The following is a 21,363-nucleotide window of genomic DNA, read 5'->3' on the forward strand; positions in this document are numbered from 1 at the left end:
GCACGCATCGCCACAAGAACAAAGCTACGCTCACATATCACGACGGCTCTCATTTCTCTTCATTGGCTACTTATCCACGAAAGGACTGAATTTAAACTGCTTCCCTTTGTGTATCAGACTATTCACAACACTGTTCCACCTCACCTCCTGGACTTAACACTGTACGAACCGGAAAGATCTCTCCGCTCCAGTCATAAAACTCTTGCTTGTTGTCCATGTGTACTCAAAACATCCGGTGCAAATTCATTCTCATGCTGCTGCCATTGTTTGGAGCTCTCTACCATCTGATCTTAAAACCTCTCCATCACTGCCAGTCTTTAAGTCCAAGCTCAAAATTCATCTCTTCAAAAGATACATTTGAACGCCAAATTCAATATATAAAGAACCCTTATATATGTTATGCGCTTAGAGCATGTCCCTTAGTGATGTGGATGACTCGCCATATAAGTATTTATTATCATTATTATTATGTCCAAATATGACGTTTCAACAGAATGAATACGTTTTTAAATGTGCAAACTTTTATTCATCAATCAAAACGTTTTGTGTGATCACATAAGTTGTGTTCCTTCCTCTCTATACCTTTCCTATTTCTTCTGGGTTTTTTCTTAAGATATATATAACTGTACATGTACGTATGTAAATATTAGGGAGCACGTATTTTAAGTCGGATAACTTGTCCCCAGTCCCTTTCACATTTGTGAATAAACTATGTTTAAATCATAAAATCCCACTTCATTAACTCCAAAGGACCAGAACTGATTTTTAGTTGAGCAGCCAAAATGTTTTCACTTGCATTCTGTTATGAAAATGCCCCAATGACTAAAACAAATTACTCTTCTAAATCAAAGCTATGGCTTTAACCCACCAGGAAGTGCTGAAGTCATGACTCAGCATTTTTTCAGGTAGCTACTGCATCCTTTCAAATGCTATTTACAAATACTTACCATCTGACCTAAAGTGGTTGCAATATGAAGAATAATGATATATGTGTGATTTCATAAAATTAGATAAAACACTTTATTTACACATCATCTAAACTAATTTGATGGTTCCCTAAAATACTGCCCCTTCTATATACCAGATGGGTACAAGATAATATGCAAATCTGAGACTTGCACAACTTATCACTGCTCAAAACCTCATCACCCCAACACTGTAAATGCAGACACAATATTTATATGTGATAGCTGAAACTGACCTCAACAAAACACTGATCACTGACATTACTGCTTTGCAGTGTAAATGCCAGATGTTGAGCCAACAAAAGAATGAAGCCATGGCGATATTTTGGAATCTTGTATTACAATGATGCATCAATAATAGCAGCAATACAAATATAAACAATATCAGACATAAAACAGCATATCAAGATGAGGCATCCGAGACTATTTCTTACTAGATCTTTAAGATAATTACTATAGTCATAAATAGCATGCAGGAAGTATACACCTTGGCTGCACACAGATATATACATTGATAAAAGCTGGACTACACAAGCCTAGGACTACAAGCAGCTGCAGCCAGGAGCTGTTTCACAAGCAGGAGTAACCAATGATGGGCTATAAGGGGATGTAGCTAAATAAATAATGGGGCATTATGTCAGCAGCCACAAAAAAACAGATGACACTAGAATATTCTTGTATTAATATTACTGTTTTTCTATAAATTAATGCCCACAAAAACTGACTCTACTTGAAGAGGAGGAGTGGAGGACTTGTTATGCCATTTCAATACACTCAAACGTACATGCCTCCCCATTCTACACCCTGGAGTCATCATGGTTCAAATGCTTTTCTTGATATCTATGGTCAATATATGAGTAACTGAGACCTCTAGAGACATGTCCTGAGTACCTATTGCTGTGTGGATGATTGACTTCATAATAAATAACTAAATAATTAACAAACCAAAAGCTTCATCAGCAGTTTCTCTGTGAGAGAGAAGTTGAACTTGCCTATGAAATGTACCTGTTGAAGACTGAGCACAATAATATCCGGAAGCACTAATAAAATCTCAAAACAAGCAGGCTCATCAACACATGATGTTATACCACACAGAGGACTGAAAATACTTTTGATACAAATTCCAACTGGCAAGAAAGGCTTTTGTTAGATCCCACTGATATCAAATGACTTGTTACAACTGTCTACTTATCCAACCTAATGACATATTAAGTGGAATAAGTGGAGTATTTTTATCTAGAACAGATGATGACTGAGTGAGTTGGTTTGCTCTAGCTTCACAGTATACAATGGGGGTGAGGTGAGAGAACCTGGACTGATGCAGGTCTAGTGAAACTGTGATGCTGTAAAGAACAATCATAACAGTAACATTTAAACCAATGACACAGGTTTCTTGTTCGTCTCCGCAATACTATCCTGAAACATTTCCTAGGGGGAGAGAACTAATTTTTCTGTACTTTGCTCTGCTGGTATAAAATGATGAATGGTGAAAACTGCCATTTGGAATTTGAAAGTTATGATGAGTTTAGTTGGGGTACTGAATGTCATTATGTCAGTAAGTTAAGCTTGTCTTTGAGGAGTCTCTATACTCAGGATGATACAAAACCTTCCTCTGACCAGGGACAAGCAGTCTGTGACTAGTGCAAGCTCAAGCTATGTTGACATATTTTTGGCACATTCCTGCTGTCCAAATGATATTTGTTCACTTTCACAGTCTATATTATATTCACTCAATTGCCGGTACCTAAATGACATTTCTTCACTTGCTGGTATCTAAATGTTTGTTCACATCCTCATGCCTGAATTATGTTTGTTCCATTTCTGATACATAAATAGTGTTTGTTCATTTCCTGGTGTCTACACTTAGATTAAACTCACAGGTTTCAATACACTATAAACATGAAGGGGTGAAGTACATCTATCTGGGAAGATTTACATCCTCATCACTGACATTAAGTGTTAGAAATATGGTACATGTGGCTGAGTATCAACCACACAACCACAGTAACATTTCCACTCAGAGAGTTCAGCCTCAGACAGTCTCAACAAAGATTACAACACAAACATCTACGTACAATATATCTGAATCTACAAATGCATGTTGTTCTAATCTCATTTTGAATGATTGAGAGTGATGGTGCATCTTCTCGCGTCACACAAACAACAGGAATTCAAACACTGCCATATACACTCCATACAGACACAGGTATAGAAGGATTTGTTGGACATAGAAAAGAAAATGTGCCTTGGGAGTATCTTCTGGAACTAAAAATGAGTACAGACATACTAAATAATTCAGAGCACAACATCTCTAGTCCAGTATGAGCTGACCAAAGGTTGTTCTTCACCATGGCTATGTTTTGGTGTGAAGTCCATCTCACTTATCAATAGCTCACAGCTCAGGAGATCTTGAAATCAGCAGCAGGTTGTTCTGGACTCAACATAAATAGCTGCTAAATTACTGATGCAGCTTCAAGCAACATTTACTCAATATACATTCAAAGGACTGGACTAAGTATACATTCAAGGTCACAGCCTCGTATAACACATTTATTTAATCAAAATAGAAGACTGCAATACATGTACATTTAGCTTGAAAAAAGGCGACAACAGATGAAGGAAGTGACGGCATTGAAAACTGAGTACTGGAGCTATTGCTGCTTGTCCCCATTTTGTAGGACATCAGTGGACTTTGACTGGACATCTATGACTGGATATAAGAGTCTACAGACTTCTGTCAGTTATATTTAGACAGCGCCAGGTTCCTTTGCAGGAGCTGACATATTGGTAATCTTTGAGACACCTGTAAAAACATTGAGCACCACCAGAAATAACCTACATGTATTTCACGATTTCAGCCCTTGCCACAAGCTTTGTCACGTGATTCTGTAGAAGTGTGTCTGCTTGTTTACACTGACTGCACTTGCCTGGAAATGACTATCTGTAAACTATGTTCAAAATCTGTATGAGTGCATTGCTCGGAGGATCTGAGATGTAATTAAAGTGAAAGGCACTTGACAAAATATTACATGCAGGCATATCAATTATCTTTTTTGTCTACCATAAAAAATTTGAGTCAAATTTAAACAAGACCAGCATCTTGGAAAAGTGTCCAAATATAACGGGCATGAGTCTGTAGAATCCAAACTCCGCTATGAAAGAAAACAGGCATGGGCACCATTGCACAAAGACATAGGTCAGGAATGCTCTTAAATCTGTATACTATGGTAACCTTAGCATTAAGAGTGTTTAGTGCAATGGTGCCCAGGTGTCATAATCTGCAAGACCACTCAGTCAAGATGACACCTGCTGTTAACATAGCAGATCAGGTGTCGAACACATTGACCCCACCACTAGGAATACCTAATGATTCCTGCTAAGCTACTTTATGATTTATTCAATCTCTATCAAGTACATGAAAAATGGTATACCCGTTTTATAACAAGATCGGAACAAAGTCCTCATTCTGCCATCCAGTCTTGTTTCAGCAACAGTAACCATGGTAACAGCAAACAATAACTACAGTAAATGGATACAAAAGGAGCAAAGCAGTTATGTAAAGGTCAGCAAATAAACTACCTTAGTAACCATGGCAGCTGTATCAATGATAACAATACACTGATTTTACTTCAACATGTGAAGCAGAAGCATGCATTCTCTTACTGAAAACAGAACTTGATCACTCCACATTGATCAGACACACAATGGGAACATCAACATAATCATACATGTTCATCCTTTGGGACAAAAGGTGGTTAAAACTAGAAAAGTGTAAACACTATTTTTGATGGAGTTCCTAAGTACATAGAGTATTATGAAGTACACTGTTAGCCTTTTAGTTTCCATAGTAACTGTGTAGTGTATTAACATGTTTGGTCAAAATGACATCAATGAATAACAAGCACTGAATAATGCTAAAAGCACATCCACACCAACACTGCAGCCTTTCGTTTACATATTGATGATAGGGTACGTAACAAAGATTCATATGCACTCTGCTTCATGTGGACCAGGGAAATCCAACTAATAACACTGTTGAAGAAAAGAACTAAGAACCACCATCAAAATATATACACAAAACATTATTCTGCATAAATTCTGAAAATATATTCCTTTGTGATTACATACTGACATACTGCAATAGCTGAATTAAGCAACCTGACAAAATTCCAGAACGATCACTTAGTAAACCTAGTAAACACTAAGTAAAGATTGAAAATTTACAAAAATTTCTGGTGTTCTTAAAGGTAACAGTGGAGCTGCATAGGGTCATAAAATTGGCAAGGTGAAGAGTACTTCACAACAGTAGCAAGTGTGAGCTTTGAAGGGATAGAGCAAACACTGCTCACAACAATGACTGTCTTGGGACTGCCCTGTTCTATGATCACTCTTTTACTTGCTCCGTCTCCATCATGGCATCACAACATCACTCAATAGTGAATACCAGTGACCATCCCCTAAAAACATGCTGTCCTTGTCAAAACGTCTGAGAAGGATATCAATGACATTTTAGATATTTTCAGACTGACATCAGTGCCATAATCAAATATTTCTAAAATATAAATGGAGGTTCAGGATATATGAAAATATAAATGGTTTTGAGCTTAACTCTCTTCCAGGGCCCACTTGCACACAGCAACTTCAGTGATACAATGATTCTTCCTCACATACTTTAACATAAGAAAGACATTGGGCTTTGATCACTTGAAACTAACTCTTGGTACATAGGACAAGAGTGTACAGGTCATCTGCCCAACAACAGCACGTAAATGTTTATGAATGGATTTAGGATGAGTGGCAGAACTACTTGTTAGAACTAACATGGTTAATTAACCTGATGGATGACCATTAGAGTTGGTAACAATAGGGAAATAGGATTGTCTGCAGGCATCAGTTTGCTCCATGGGCACCGTCCTATCAAAAGACTGTCCCATTCCATAAACAGCAAGACTTGGTGTTCACACTCTTCTTTCCTCAAGTTTGTTCAGCAGTGACACTGGTATAGACACTGGTGAAACTGAGAGGCAAGAATTACTTTGTAACCTATGAATTATGACTGATGTATTAAAACCTATTTCACACAGTTCGTAACATATTACTGTACAATTTCTCACTAGGGCCTGATTAAAGGGTAATCAGAGTCCAGATTTAATTATGCACAAGCAGTTCAAATATAATGTGACTGTCCTAGATTTTGCCTTTTAAAAGAATTTGACATGAAACTGTTTTTGCTAATTTTAAGTTGCTATATTTTCAGGAATTTGTGAAGGAAATTATGTGTTAACCAGTTCCAAACTTACCTACATTCTCACCAATAGCAAATGCATCCTTATGTCTATAACACAAATAGTTTATACCGAGAGCAATTGACAAGAAGCTAAAATCAACACAGAAAAAAACTAGGTTTTTCAACCTGTAATCAGTCTGCAATGACAGAAATACAACATGGCTAACACACACAGTGGAGGTGGTGTACTCAAAACAGAACAGTGGAATATCACAAGGCTCCAGATAAGATGTATATCTGCATAAAATATGCATGGATTATTAATAAAAGAAGCAAATCAATGAGTGGAAGATACATATCCCTTTGTCAAAGTACGAGTCCGATATTGTTGCTACATGCAAGACCTAAACCTGTCAAAATATGGTTTCAGTCCTACACATCTGATCTCAATATCTTGAATAGAGTTGGTTGTTTGTATTGAATGTAGCTAAAATCTATATTAAGGATAAACATGATGGGAGTACTGTCATTAACAAAACAATTCAAATTTCCCATGGTTGCAAGTGGTTATAAGCCAGTGCAGACCTTAAAAAGTTAAAGACAAAGCTGCAAAGTGTTGTGTGCCTCAGTGAAAGTAATAAAACCATGCAACATGTGAAATACTCCTCCTTTTATTTCCATCTGGTATTTTACTCCTCAGCTTTAATTTACTAGAGTGAAATACCCCTGAGCCAATACAATTTTTCTGGGGCTGTGAAAGTCATGTGTGGAATCAGTCCCCTACATAACCTCACAACCATGCTGCTGCTATCATCTAAACAACCCTCGTTTCATGTACATAATTTCTACATCTGTGAAGAAACTTTAAAGGCAACTGATTAAGGAAAAGTAAATGAAATATACTTAAAGATAATATCATTCAAATATTCTTTTTCACAGATATATATTCTTGCATACCTTACTAAAATATCAAACAAACACTTGACATAAATATCCAATATATAAACATGTAAGTGGAATTGTAAGAAGAGTTATCTTTATATAACTTTACATTTTGTACCATCCTACAAACATTTTCTTATGGTTTTGTCTTGGCCATCCAGAGTATAGACAATGTCTGCAGTTGAAGTAGAAGTTACACCAAGGCAGTGTGTTTACACTGATACTGAGAGGTGCAGGTGGTGCATCCATATACATGTTGGTGTTGTAAACATTTACCAGGTTCACTGTTGGGGAAAACCATGCCTAGTGAAACATGACCATCACATCATGTTTTCTAAAGACCTGTGGTAAGATTGTGTGTGCCCAATGGTTGTCTCTGTCAAGGATGTAGCAAAGTTGATGTAGCAGAGTGGATGTAGCAGAGAGGATGTAACAGACACTTGCACACAGTGGGAATCTCCCCTCACATCCACTTGGACATAAAGGATGAGCACTTGTCTGGTGTGAACTTGCTGATGAAGAATAAGTGTGCCAAGCAGCAGTCACAGAGATGGCGAGGCTGATGTCTTCTGTCACAAACCTAGAACTTCTACAGCACATCTTGATAACTGACCATCCTCAGATAAAACACCAGAAATAGGTTCCTCTCTCATACAAAATACAATGAAACTGTAGACATTCCACGTCTGTTGCTGACCTACATGGGAGAATGCATTCCTGTCTTAAATAAACTGACAGGCAAGATGGTTGCAATAGTTCCTACATCCATGACAGATGGATAATATTCCTGTCTTCTTTGAACTGACATTCAAAATAGTTGCCAAAGTGCTGACGTTTGTGACAAATGAACACTATCCTCTCCTACAGCACATACACATATCCACCGTCCTGTTAGGCTCATCAACACAGCAGGAACACATGGCACCCTCTGGCACCATCTGGGATGTAGAAGAGTTTCTCAAACATAGTCATGACTGTAACAAATAGAGGTGCATCTTCATCACATTAAACCCCCCACTGAGAGGACGTCGAAACAAATGTCACATACCCGCACAGGCTTACTGAGATTAAACTTTATTATTGGCATGTCCTTGCTTGAGCACTTGGAACACAAAAGGCGTCCACAATGACGACTGAAACAGATAAAGCATTGGCTCAAAATACAAGTCTTCAACACAGTCTGAGATTCAAAAGATATGTCGTTTTACTACTGTCTGTAGAAATGAGCTTCAGAAACCCATGCTTAACGTAAGATGAGATTGAGAGGATGGGGCGGTCAGACTTGTTTGATTGCACAAATCGATGCTCATTGACATACATGGAATTGTTGGGTCCAGTCTTGATGGTTTACAGGCCACTGCCATTTAGCTGGAACATTGCTGAGCATGGTGTTCAACAACAAGCAAACAAACTACAAGAGTATGTTTGTAGTCTTGAACCAAGCAACAGGTCAGAGGGAAATCCCTGCCACATGTGAGGAATGAAGTGTGGGACTGGTAAACACTGTCAGGGACATGTCAGGTCTTCACACAGACTCAAAAAGTGTTAGAGTAAACGTGAGATACTGTTTGAGATTGCATCTGGTCATAATAGTTATGGTAGGATGGTTAGAGAAGTCTCTATAGTCTCCCACAGATTTGTGTGAATTTCAAACTCTATAAATTCAAAGTGTACATGATAAATAGTCTTGAAATATATTGCCAACAGACCAAGAAACTTAATCTGGATGATCCTAAAAGTTATCATAGCATCCTGACATGGTCAAGGAACACAACTCTCCACAGCAGTGCCTTGCATGACAAGGGTCCCATATTCACTACAGTACATTTTTTTGAGAAACGTCAAGGAGTTCTAGTTGAAAGAGAGAGTGCAATGATCAGTACTTACCAGTGATGTTTTCTAGTTTTAATACTGAACTTGACTCCACACTCCAGACAGATTTCTCCCTCACTCCATGGGGGTTCCTTTGAAAGCATATCTGCAGGCATATAACAAGGTTATCTCTCACAACCACCACACACAGATAGGCCACTTGTGTTCCTCAAAACTGAGACTAACAAATAAATTTGTCTTGCTGTCACAGCAAACAGGCTTGTAAATACAGAACCAAAACGCTAAAGACCTGGGTTCGGTTGTCCACATGGGTACAGTCTGTCAATTGTACCCGCCATGATATTTGTGGAATATTACTAAAAGCAATGTAAACTAAACTCAATCACTCATTGAACCATCCTGACACCATATTGTCTGGCAGACCACACATATCTTTCCTGCACTACAAAATTTTACAGACTTTAGGAACGACATGTAGGCCTAAGGAAAGAGTACATGAAAACAAAACTGGGACCTTGTAGTAACAATGGTGGCCAAGATCAGACGAAACTTCAGCTGCATTGAGATCAGCTTGCAGTTTGTCCTGGCTGACCGAAGTAAGGCAGATCCTGACCCAATTCCTCCCCCCACAGCTTGGCTTTGATTTCGTTGAGTGCTAAGACACCACAAATAGACATCCAGTTGAACATAACTGCACTTTCAAATTCTTGACTGGATGATCACTCACACACAACTTATTACCTTCCCTGTCTTAGAGCATGGGGAACCATTTGATCTCTTTATCAGTCCTTTTTCAGGGAAACATTTCTTCTGACTCTATTCTGATTTGATAAGCTATAGCATGTAACTCTACTTTGAACTTCGTTCTGAAGAAGCATTTGCATGTTTGTTGACTCAAACCTAAATTCTGTATTACCCTAGAAAGTACTAAAGGCAACATCAAGCAACATTGGCTAGTGTTGCTTCCCATCCTCACTGAGAAATGGTTGGCACAATGCAGAAATGTATCCACAATAGCATAAAATACACACTGGGATAATGTATATACTCCATCCAAAGAGACACAATAGTCACTGTTGCCATTGCCATTACAGTCAGCATTCTGTTGGTCAAATTTCATAAATATCCGATTCCCAACATCGGTACAATGTGTGAAGTCCATTTCTGGTGTCCATCACCATGATATTGCTAGAAACAATGTATAACCTTAGTCACTCACTCATACATCAGTTACTAAATTACTGTAACATATAAACATGATATTATTTGAAATGTTTCAAACTGCTGCAAAACATGGCAATTTTAGAAAAGAAAATATCAGTAAACAAAGAAACATTCAAAGTAATTCATAGTCCTCAAATGAAATAATGGATTAAAACAAATACATTGTACACTTTACAATCAAAATATCACCAGAATCTTAATGGCACACAAAAGGATGCAATGAAAATGATCACCATAACAAATTGATGAAACTCACCTAATAACTTAAACAGTAACTGTTTGGTGGCAACTGGTGCATTGAAAATACTGAGACCTTGTTTGTTGATGATGCCGAAGCAAGCACCTGCCCGGACCAGGGCTCGACACAAGTTGCCATTGCCATTACAGTAAGCCAACAACAGGGCTGGAAGAAGAACACAAACTCTCAGTTCTAGGTCACTTAGTAAACTGGCCACAGAAAGTTAAGTGAAAAGCATGTTTACTTATTGCTGCAACAGAATACAAATAGCACATGTATCACATGTTTCATTGTGGAACTGGACTGAAGTCCTAGAGACTCTAAGGCGTGAAGCTGCCAAACACGGTCACCCATCCAAGGACTCTCCATGACAAACTTTACTTAACTTCAAATGATTTTTTACCAAAGTTCTGAACACAGGAGCACACACCACCTACCTGTGTTTCCCTCTGAGTCAGGTCTGTTAATATTATATTCTGGCATGGTCTCTCGGAACAGTTCAAAGATGGCAGCGGCGTTGTCCCTGCCGTACTGTCCCAGTATATGAAGAGGGTTTTGACCCCTGCATCATGAAAGAAATATGTTTGAAATGGCAATGTTTCAACATAGACTCTCAAGTCGTTGTCCTTGCTTGACAACAACATCAGCTTGCTTGACAACAACATCAGCTTGCTTGACAACAACATCAGCTTGCTTGACAACAACATGAGTATCTATGTCAAAATATCACCTTACACAGAATAAAGACGTTGAATATCCATTAGAAAAAAATCATCAATCTTCATCACCCCAAATTCTAACAAGAAAAATTTGTGTCCAGGGACAAGGATTACCCCTTGCTGTAGAAGGAATTCCCTAAACTGAGTGTGCTCTGGTGGATAGACTTAATCCCCTATTTTACTTTATTTCATTTTATTTTTCCCCTATCATCAGAGGGAAATTCTACGAAATTTATCTAAGTTCAAATGTCTCTAAACATACAAAAAATTGTAAAATACAAAAACAAAATATGAGATACACAGATTTAGAGTGTCTAAAGACATATGTGAGCTAAATGAGTTTTGTACATTGGTTTTTCAGGAGACGTGAATAAGTAGACCCCCTGTTGTATGGGACAAACAGGATGAATAGGACCAAATTCAACTAAGTTCAAACATCTGTAAAAGTGACAAAATTAAAAAACTGAATGAACAAGGTATGACACTCACACCTTTAGAATTCCAATGAAACACATGTAGAAGCTCAATTCTGTTGAGCAGCTTTTGTGGAGAAGTGGACAGACTCCATCCCTTCAAACACTACATTCAGAGTGAAAAATTTAACAAAATTTATGTAAGTTCAAACAGTATAAAAGTTGGAAAAAAATTGAGGGGAGGGGGGCTGGTAAACCTATATGCCCTATACCATATATGGCAGGGGCATAAAATTACCCATCAAGTAAGAATACAACTTACAAGCATAGAAAACTAGTACTGGACAGTGGACTGCAAGAGTTGGCAATAGACAATACAGTAGCATTTTTTCAGCAGTATCAGAGCCAAACCCATACAGAAAGTGTACATTACTTCATGATGCCTGCCACACCTACAAGACAAGTCCAATGGAACTCACTTGGCGTTGACAGTCTCGGCGTTGATCCGACTCTCCGTGAGAAGCACCTTGACTGTGTTGAGGTTCCCCTGGTGTACTGCTATATGTAGTGCTGTGGACAGATGTAGCATGTGTCAGTATAGAGCCAACTGTCTATGAGGTTTCCCATATTTCAGTTGTAATACCTTTATACAACAGACCTGTAGGCTATATAACACTACATCATGGAGCTATTCAAGCAGTTACATACCATTATTCAGATTTTCATCAACAGCATCATAATCTATGCCATTCTCCAGTAACACTGAGCAGATTGAGGCATGGTCACTAGCTGCAGCAAGGTGGAGACAGGTCTCACCTGCCTTTGTCTTCTCATTTACAGATGCTCCAGCTAATATCTGAAAAAGACAATGTCATATGAGTCAACATCAGACAACTCATCACACACAAGTCAGTCACACGAGTCAATTCAACAGTGTAAAGCAAACCTAAGCTGTTTGGTACAGCTGATTGCTATTGTCAGTTATTCTTGAAACAATCAGAGCAGTCAAGATACCTTCCTATACAGAACTATATTGTGACACTTGATTTTAATCTTTTGACCAAGGTGATGTCAACTCACAAGGTTCCGGACTATCATCTCTGAGCCCGTCCTGACTGCCAGATGGAGAGGAGTGAGGTTCTGTGAGTCTTGTACCCGAGAGTTAGCATTGGCATGTACACTCAACAGGAATAACACACTCTCAATATCCGCCTTCTGGATGGCCGTGTGCAGGAAGTTACGACCACGATTGTCCACCTGCTCTGCTGCTGTTGGCTCTCGGTTCAGTATCTGCTGTGCTGCCTTGTTGTTCTTGGTTGTCATGGCAGCAGAGAATGGAGTATGGCCATTCTTATCCCTCAGTGTGAGATTGAGACTTGGGTGAGACAGGAGAAGGGAGATGATGACAGCATGTTGGTTCTCAATGGCGATGTGAACTGGACTCTTCCCTTCTGCATCCTGAAGCAACACATCCTCTCAACTTGAAACATTTTGAAAAGGAAGAAAACCTCCACTTGACAAGGTCAGACAAAAATAACAAAGTACCTGTCACTACAAACTTCTGTCAAAGACAAACTAGATCAAAGACACAGCTCTTGTTTCCATCTCATGGATGTTCCAATAAATCTCAACTGGTCACACTGGTCACACATGAAACTGGCTACAATACATTATTGACTTGACTTCAATAGTTTTCAAGTTATACCTTAACTTGTCAATGTGAGCTTGATGTTGGGAGAAAGCACAAAGTGTCATAGGTCTTACTCATGATTGTGGGTACGTTGCTAACAAAGCCAGAAATATAATCACAGTCAATCTGGGCTCAAACACATGACCATTTCTGGTATATGCAAGGGATGTAACTCTGAGTGAAGAACTGAAAAGCCTCATCCACTAGTCCCCACCAAAGGACTTAAGTAATTACAAATAACGATTCAAGTCTTTATAAATACAATGTATGTCCTTTCTCCTTCAACTCCTTAAAATAGGTACATCTTCTGACAGAAATATAACTTCAAACAGATATCATAATCCTTGGCCAGCAATATCAAACAAACACTTTATTGCAGTTTCTAATTTGGTACTTAATTGCTATATCTATGCTGGAAAAAACATTATACTAATCAAAATACTAATCTTCTTATCACAATACAATTACTGTATGGCTGCTGATCCAAATGACTATCTATGTCTATTATCCACACCTCAGATTGTGCGACCTACCTGGCTGTTGACATCAGCATTGTGCTCCATGAGACATTGCACGACCCTCTCCAGACCCCAGGCACAAGCTAAGTGCAGGGGACTCTGCCCATCTCTACAGCAACAAACATCACACAGTCACTCCATTTGCTGTTCAAGATGGAGACTTTAGTTAGTTATCATAATTTTAAAATAAATTTAAGCAGCAAAATGTGTTTACAAGAACTGTTGAGTTCTCATAGCCTACTATTGTGAAAGATGCTGCAGATTACCTCCCCTGTTGACCCTCACCTTGCCTCTTCCCCTCCATCCCCGTTAGGACCTGCTCTCCTGGGACTGTTCTTGTCACAACCACTGGAAAATAGCAGACCACATGGAGATGTTCATACAAAGATAGATAATAGCTAACTGACTTATATCTCTGATTGAATACTGTATCTCCATCATGAGTAAACTCATATACTCAGATGTATGGACAATCAAATCCTACTCAGCTTGAGTAGTACACCAGAGTGAACAATATTCAAGCCATACCACAACAGCCTGAATGTAATCATGTCTTGGCATGACTAACATCTGTCAGAGAAAGTGAATGAATGAGTGAGTGAGCACAGTTTTATGCCACTTTTAGCAATACACCAGCAATATCATGGCAGAGGACAAGAGAAAAGGGCTTCACAGCAAGACACGTGATCATGAATTCACAGCCTGACCATCAACCCCATAACATTCGTTTCTGACAGCAAACCTGCCTGGATGCTTGTGAGATATTCTGGTGCAGAATTCATCCGTGGGATCTATAAAGACTCCTTCTGACAGTAACTCACCTTCTGATGAGAAAACAGGCCACGGCTTCATTGTTCTCATCGATGGCTCGGTGCAGCAGAGTCTGGTAGCAGCCAGGTCCCGGTGACCACAGATTTACGTCACAGTCATGCTTCACCTGGACAACAGTCAATAAAACACACATACACTAGACAATGTCAACATGACAACCCATAAATCATGAGTATCATAAACACATGTTTCACCCATACATCGTTGGCATTGTGACAACAAGCTTCACCTGTACATCATGACAAAACGGTTCACACATACATCGCAGGCATTGTGACAACATGCTTCACCTGTACATCGTGACAAAATGGTTCACACATACATCGCAGGCATTGTGACAACAAGCTTCACCTGTACATCGTGACAAAATGGTTCACACATACATCGCAGGCATTGTGACAACAAGCTTCACCTGTACATCATGACAAAACGGTTCACACATACATCGCAGGCATTGTGACAACATGCTTCACCTGTACATCGTGACAAAACGGTTCACACATACATCGTTGGCATTGTGACAACAAGCTTCACCTGTACATCGTGACAAAACGGTTCACACATACATCGCAGGCATTGTGACAACAAGCTTCACCTGTACATCATGACAAAACGGTTCACACATACATCGCAGGCATTGTGACAACAAGCTTCACCTGTACATCATGGACGTAATGACAACAAACTTCATCCATTATAGATACATTTTGACAACATTCTTCAGTCTTATCCTGTCTTGAAATCACATCCAGTCCTTATATCTGAAAATTACTGTGAATCAAATCACCTAGCTGTATCCTGCCAAGACTTTTCGTCTCATCTGACACCAAGGATAATTAACATGTTCTTCTATAGCACAATAACTCTCATACCAACAAGCAAGAAGAGTGTCACAACACTAATAATCATCACACACTGCTGTTTGACTGTACCATCAAATCCCTAGATGTCAGTGGTAAGGGTATCAATATAAACATTATAAAACACTGGACTTGTATGTGCCAGCCAATGGATTTACTGGTATAAGTCACATTTTTAAATATCTTAAAACTGTAAACACCAGAGTCTGGAGTCATCTCATAGTTCAAGCATACTTACTGACTATGACATTGACAGTACAGATGCCAAATATCTCACCAACTCACTCACAACCCATGAACACATTGACTCACCAGTGTCTGTGCAATATCTTCCTGTCCCGAGTCGAGAGCCTGCCACAGTGGACAATTGCCACTCTCGTCGACCACATTCATGTTGGCTTTCTGTGTACACAGGACGTCGACAACCACTGGCAGATGTCTACTGATGGCATGCTGAATGGGGGTCTGGTTCTCTGGAGACCTACCAACATACCAAGGGAGATAACTCACATCAACTTGTAATGGTCTCATTGACTATGGGATTGTGAAGCTCTTGTTTCCATTTCATGGATGTTCCAATAATAAATCTCAAGCAACGTTTTAAACTCTGTCATGTTATCAATGTTCAGCCTCAAACTCATCAAAGCAGTGACAGAAAACAGAGCAGTCAGCCTTAGACTGAGACTCCCTACCTGTTGGGGCCTAATGCGTGACTCAGACAACTGGGCATGTCATAATGACCTGCTAATACAGAAACCCTGTACAACTTGTTCAGTGGCTGTAATGAATATCAACTAATCAATATGCTACCTCTCATATGATTTTATATGCAGATATTAGTGCCGATCACATATCTCGCAGGATTTTGTCACAGATGTTATTTCCACATGCTGATGTATACTGCATTATTTGTAAAGTCATTTATTCAGAGTGCTCACTTGTTGGTGACTCTTTCGAAAGTACCCAGCTGATCGGCATCAGCGCAGCATTCCTCTTTTCTCTTTTGGAAAAATCCTTGCTTGAGATATTCCATAGTGTTTTGTGACTAATGTAAACTTTTACCATGTGACAACAAAATGCAATTTGACTGGCGTCGCAAAAGTCTACTTTTCATTTGTATGAACATATCTGCTTACTCTGACAGCAGTTTCTGAAGGCTAAGGTGAGTTCTTTAACTTTACAGACGCTGTGGGGCATATTATGCAGTTCTGGTAGCAGTTCTACTCACAGTGATTCTATGTCTGCTCTATGTTCTATAAGGAACAGGGCACTGACAGTGTCTTGCTTCTCTATACTCTGATGCAAGAGGGTCATCCCAGCAGAGTTCTTCTCATTAATGTTTGCTCCTGCATCTAGCAACTTGGCCGCCATGTTGTGAATGCCATTCCACAGTGACAGGCCTACCACTGTCTGGCCCAAGGAGTCCTTTATGTTGAAGTTTGGCATCACTTGGAGACCACCACTGCTTCCAGAGACCTCCGCTGAAAACACACAAACTGTACATTGTCTCTTCAATGAAGCATTCAACTTAGAATTCCATAACGACTTCTTAGAATTAGCACTTAGTAAGCCCATGTACATTTATGGGATGAGAGAGAGTCAAGGGTAAGTCTGGAATCCACACACCAGGGCATGACACCACACATTCTGTTCCACCACATAGCCACCCTTCTGTCGTCAGTGACTGTCATACATGAGTGTAAACCCTCTATGTGTATGAATACATATTCCTGAAATGTTCATGATCTTAGATCAGACCTACCAATGATGAGAAGATATCTTGCATTCAAACAAAAACAAAAAAAACAAAAACCTTTAATAAATCATGTCTCATAAAGCTGTTCTTTCCAAGGCTGAAAAACTTGTTATTACTATGACACATGTTTGAGAAGATATGGCAGGTTCAATCCTAGTGCAGTTCCATATGTAGAGTTACCCACCTTTATAGTCCAGGAAGACTTGAACCACCATGTTGTGGTTGTTGGCCAGAGCTAGATGTAGAGGAGTCTGTTGTGACACAGGTGGTTGTTCATCATCTATACCAAGCATTGCCATGCTCACACTCATGTCTCGAGGCTTCTGAGTCTGAGCATTTGGGTTAGCACCCTTCTGGAGTAGAACTCGGACCAGCTCGGTGAGACCAGACTGACAGGCTATGTGTAGAGGGGTCTCTCCCTGTGGGAAACATGAAGTTAAACAGTGGAGTCCTTCATTACAAAGATCACTGGAAGTAACAAACAATTCAAGGGCTTGGCACATATTCTGAAATGGACAGTACGGCAATGGATCTGTGTGTTATATCACGCATGAAATAATTTACCAGTATGGCATCACAAATATAGCCAGTGTCCAATCCAGTATTCAAACCAAAACAACAGAGCTACATAGAGTAAAGTCAAAAAGGAATGCATTGCACTTTATCATATCTTGAAATGTTGTCAGACCTCTGAATATTTCATATCAGCTCAAACTCAGATAACTTCATAAATAATCTACAGCTACTCCACACTGAAATATATGTAAATATACAGAATGTTTGTAAAATTACCCAAGCCAAGTATCAACAGAAGAACAAGTGAATGGTGCATGACTGCTTGATACCTATATAAGCACGGGACTGGTTGAGCAAGAGTGTTTCTTATACTACCTACATGCACTGTCAAACCTCTGCATAAACTTACGAAAGTCTTACCTTATTATTGGCATGACTAACGCTGGCGTTGTGAGTGGCCAGGAAAATCCCAGCAGCCTGGTTACCATCCCTGGCTGCCAGGTGGAGCAGGCTGTCTCCTGAGTCAGGTTCAATGGCATCAGAGGAACTCCCAGCCTTTAACAGCTGGGCAGCAAAACTCTTTTCGCTATAGGCTTTTGCCACATCACCTGATGGGTCCCGAGGCTAGAGGAACCATAAAGTCCTTTAGATGACATCAGCTGGTTAGTCTTTGATTGGCCATTTAGACTTTTTGTTTACATCAGCATGTTGGCCATTATTTATCACACAGAAAAGTACAGGCACACAACTCTAGATTTCTGATGCATGAACAGAGCTCTCAATTAGTCATACTAGTAACATGAGTTGCTGATAATTTTTCAACGTCAGATTAATATCCTAAAGAGTAACTACTGATGAAATACGTTTGGCAGAAATAAACAGATAAGATAGTTGCTGCAGTAATCTGCCACATCAGAGCAGAGAGAAGTCCCACCTGTTGTAGAGCAAGCCAGAGAGCTGTGTGACCATCTGTGTTCTTGATCTCAAGATCTAAATTTCCATGCTTTAGGATGACTTGAAACACTGGCTCATTCTTGCAAAATATTGCACTGTGTAGGCATGTACTGGAAACAAACAGAAATTACCTTCACTTATGTGTCTTGTCTGATCAATGGGCAGCAGGCAGCCACATCCTCAAACCTGTAAAAATCATAACCTACCATGTGTTTCCTTTTCATAGATAACTTCCAGACTTTCACCACAGTCACAGCAATGTCTTCAAGTGCTAAGGTCCATGCTTGTACATGTACAGAACAGTAACCAGCAATGAAAGATCCAAACAAGTTTCACAATAACCCTACACAGAGATGACCTTGACCTTTGATAGAGTGACCATCATCATTGCATGCAGCAAGATTTGTATGAGACACATGCACATGGAAGTTTCACATCAGTAGACATGGTAACCATGCCACAGGAACTGGCCAGAATTTAACCATAAATGCAAATCAACATCTTAAGCTAATCTTAGCCATAATACTCTCATGGTCTGGACTTTTGAAAGACAAAGAATGTGGAAGACACGTATGGAAGAAAAACATCCAATCCTACTAATGTCAATACTCTTTGTGAAGTAACAGTATTTCTATGCCTTTGAAAACTTACTAACTGTGGCAGTCAAAAATGTGCAAGTAAACATAATTAACAATCAGAAATAGCAAATCATGATGTTGGTTGATGTTCATCCACAAATACATACAATCCGTATGATGTTGGACAGTTTTAACGTATCTCAGAGTCAACATGGTCAAGGCAGTATGAAAGACCAAGCATCAATAAAATGATGCCACATATATTTTTATTTAACTATCATGCCAGTCATGCCAATATCGCACTTTGAAACTGTCTTGTTCAGTAAGTTTAATGAGTAGAATAAACGTGTATTCAATATACACTTCACATTTCTAAGGGTTAAAATATGCTCAGATTCATATATTGAATGACATCTCACATGTTTATTTCTAATTTCTGTAAATGAGTACATGGCCTACCTCCCCGCGGTGTCCTGAGTGTTGATGTCTGCTCCATTGTCCAGCAACATCTGTGCGATGCGGGCCATGCCAGCCATGGTGTCAGGGCTGGTCACGTCAGGGTTGAAGCAGGCCGTCATGTGGAGAGGAGTCTCCTTATCTAAGTGTGTTGTCAGGTTCACATCAGCACTGTTCTGGATCAAGAACCTCGCGGAAAACTCATCACCTAAATTTGGGTAAGAAAAAAATATTCTAAAATATGAAAAGTATCATGAAATTTGATGATAATTGTGATAATGGTGTCAGTACCTACTCAGACATGTCACACTCACTGCAATAAAGAAGTTGACTATCCATAGAACTTGGCTTTCCTTCATTATGAAATTCGAGATCACCATTGTAGGTTTTTGTATTATGAACAAACTTTATGAATAACAATTTTATAATTTTGTGAGGGCGACATTTCTATATAGGTTCTTTTACACCTCCTGCTTGACCATGGTACATGAACTTGTATTAAAAGGTTGCACTCTCTTCCCAGCTTCTAAAATGCCAGTCAAAGAAGTTACTGAATTTTTTCTCACATTACATATAAAAAAATCGATCGGTGCAAAATTGTACAGGTTTAGAAGGGGTTAAATAATTAGAAGAGTATATGCCTACCACTGAATGCAACTGGGTCACATAATTTCCATATTTAATAATCAGGAAATATTAATGACTTTGTATTTGTAACATTGAGATACCTCTTTTGATTGCTTTATGAAGCAGACATTTTCCAGAGTTATCTTTCTTGTTGACATCTGCTCTGTGTCCGACCAGAGTCTGGGCAATCCCCTCCTGCTTTGTCTGCAGTGCAAGGTCTAGAGACACATCGCCTCGATTGTCTACTTCATTCAGCTTGATGGACAGCTGTCAAGGACAGAGCAGATGTGTTGTATCCACAAGGACATAAAAACTCCTCTGCATTACATTAGAAACACTCAGTGCATGCTGGTATATAACAGCAGTCATTACTTAATCTGCATCACCACATCAAGTCTGACTAAAGCAAACCAGTGGTTGATAACTTAAACATCAATTCATGCCATCATGGAACAATGGCACAATCATCCAGGTTACACAGCATAAAAATGTAATCCTCACAGTGTCAGTTCCAGTGACCATATCTTAATTACATGTTTGAAATAATCGTAATGTCACATTTCACACAATAAATAAATGGCCAACAAGACCAGGTTGGTACTAGTGAAGAAAAACTAATACACTAATTTATACAATATTTACTCAAGGTTACACAATATAAAACCCTGTTTACCCAACATAAACTGTATAAGGTTCATATTCATTTTGATGACTAATTTCAAGAGTTGGTGCATCTGAAGCAAAGCAAAAGGAACAGCTTGTTAACTTCATATTTGAATACTGTGCTAACCTGGGCGTCATATTCTATTAGATACAGAAAGACGACATCCTCTCTCTGTGCTCGGATGGCCGTGTGAAGAGGGTACTCTGTCTTCGTCTTGAACATCCTATACAGCAGAGCTGCAGGCATGTGAATGAAATCTTCACTTGTGAAGTCATTCTAAAACCAAAGACATTTATGATTACACGATGCCATTTAGAAAGTGGTCAAATGCAACATATGTCATATTTGGGAT

The 21,363-nt window shown here is 39.2% G+C and overlaps 1 protein-coding gene across 1 annotated transcript in view; it reads right to left on the bottom strand.

The window, feature by feature from the left end:
* Nucleotides 1-1,284: 1,284 nt before the first annotated feature.
* LOC137296052 (rabankyrin-5-like) overlaps nucleotides 1,285-21,363 on the bottom strand; it is a 57,565-nt gene continuing 37,486 nt past the window's right edge. Inside the window, exons 6-23 of the mRNA XM_067827705.1 lie at nucleotides 21,138-21,287; nucleotides 20,449-20,614; nucleotides 19,724-19,928; nucleotides 18,667-18,796; nucleotides 18,153-18,356; nucleotides 17,401-17,635; nucleotides 16,689-16,941; nucleotides 15,773-15,941; nucleotides 14,591-14,706; nucleotides 14,055-14,117; nucleotides 13,785-13,878; nucleotides 12,642-13,019; nucleotides 12,270-12,417; nucleotides 12,041-12,131; nucleotides 10,867-10,991; nucleotides 10,448-10,594; nucleotides 9,022-9,112; nucleotides 1,285-8,267 (exon numbers count right to left, since the gene is read on the bottom strand). Of these exons, the coding sequence (XP_067683806.1) occupies nucleotides 8,135-8,267; nucleotides 9,022-9,112; nucleotides 10,448-10,594; nucleotides 10,867-10,991; nucleotides 12,041-12,131; nucleotides 12,270-12,417; nucleotides 12,642-13,019; nucleotides 13,785-13,878; nucleotides 14,055-14,117; nucleotides 14,591-14,706; nucleotides 15,773-15,941; nucleotides 16,689-16,941; nucleotides 17,401-17,635; nucleotides 18,153-18,356; nucleotides 18,667-18,796; nucleotides 19,724-19,928; nucleotides 20,449-20,614; nucleotides 21,138-21,287 (2,898 nt within the window). The 3' untranslated portion in view covers nucleotides 1,285-8,134. The remainder of the gene's footprint in view (nucleotides 8,268-9,021; nucleotides 9,113-10,447; nucleotides 10,595-10,866; nucleotides 10,992-12,040; nucleotides 12,132-12,269; nucleotides 12,418-12,641; nucleotides 13,020-13,784; nucleotides 13,879-14,054; nucleotides 14,118-14,590; nucleotides 14,707-15,772; nucleotides 15,942-16,688; nucleotides 16,942-17,400; nucleotides 17,636-18,152; nucleotides 18,357-18,666; nucleotides 18,797-19,723; nucleotides 19,929-20,448; nucleotides 20,615-21,137; nucleotides 21,288-21,363) is intronic.

This window comes from Haliotis asinina, chromosome 1 (genome assembly GCF_037392515.1).
Source record: "Haliotis asinina isolate JCU_RB_2024 chromosome 1, JCU_Hal_asi_v2, whole genome shotgun sequence".
Taxonomy (NCBI): domain Eukaryota; kingdom Metazoa; phylum Mollusca; class Gastropoda; order Lepetellida; family Haliotidae; genus Haliotis; species Haliotis asinina.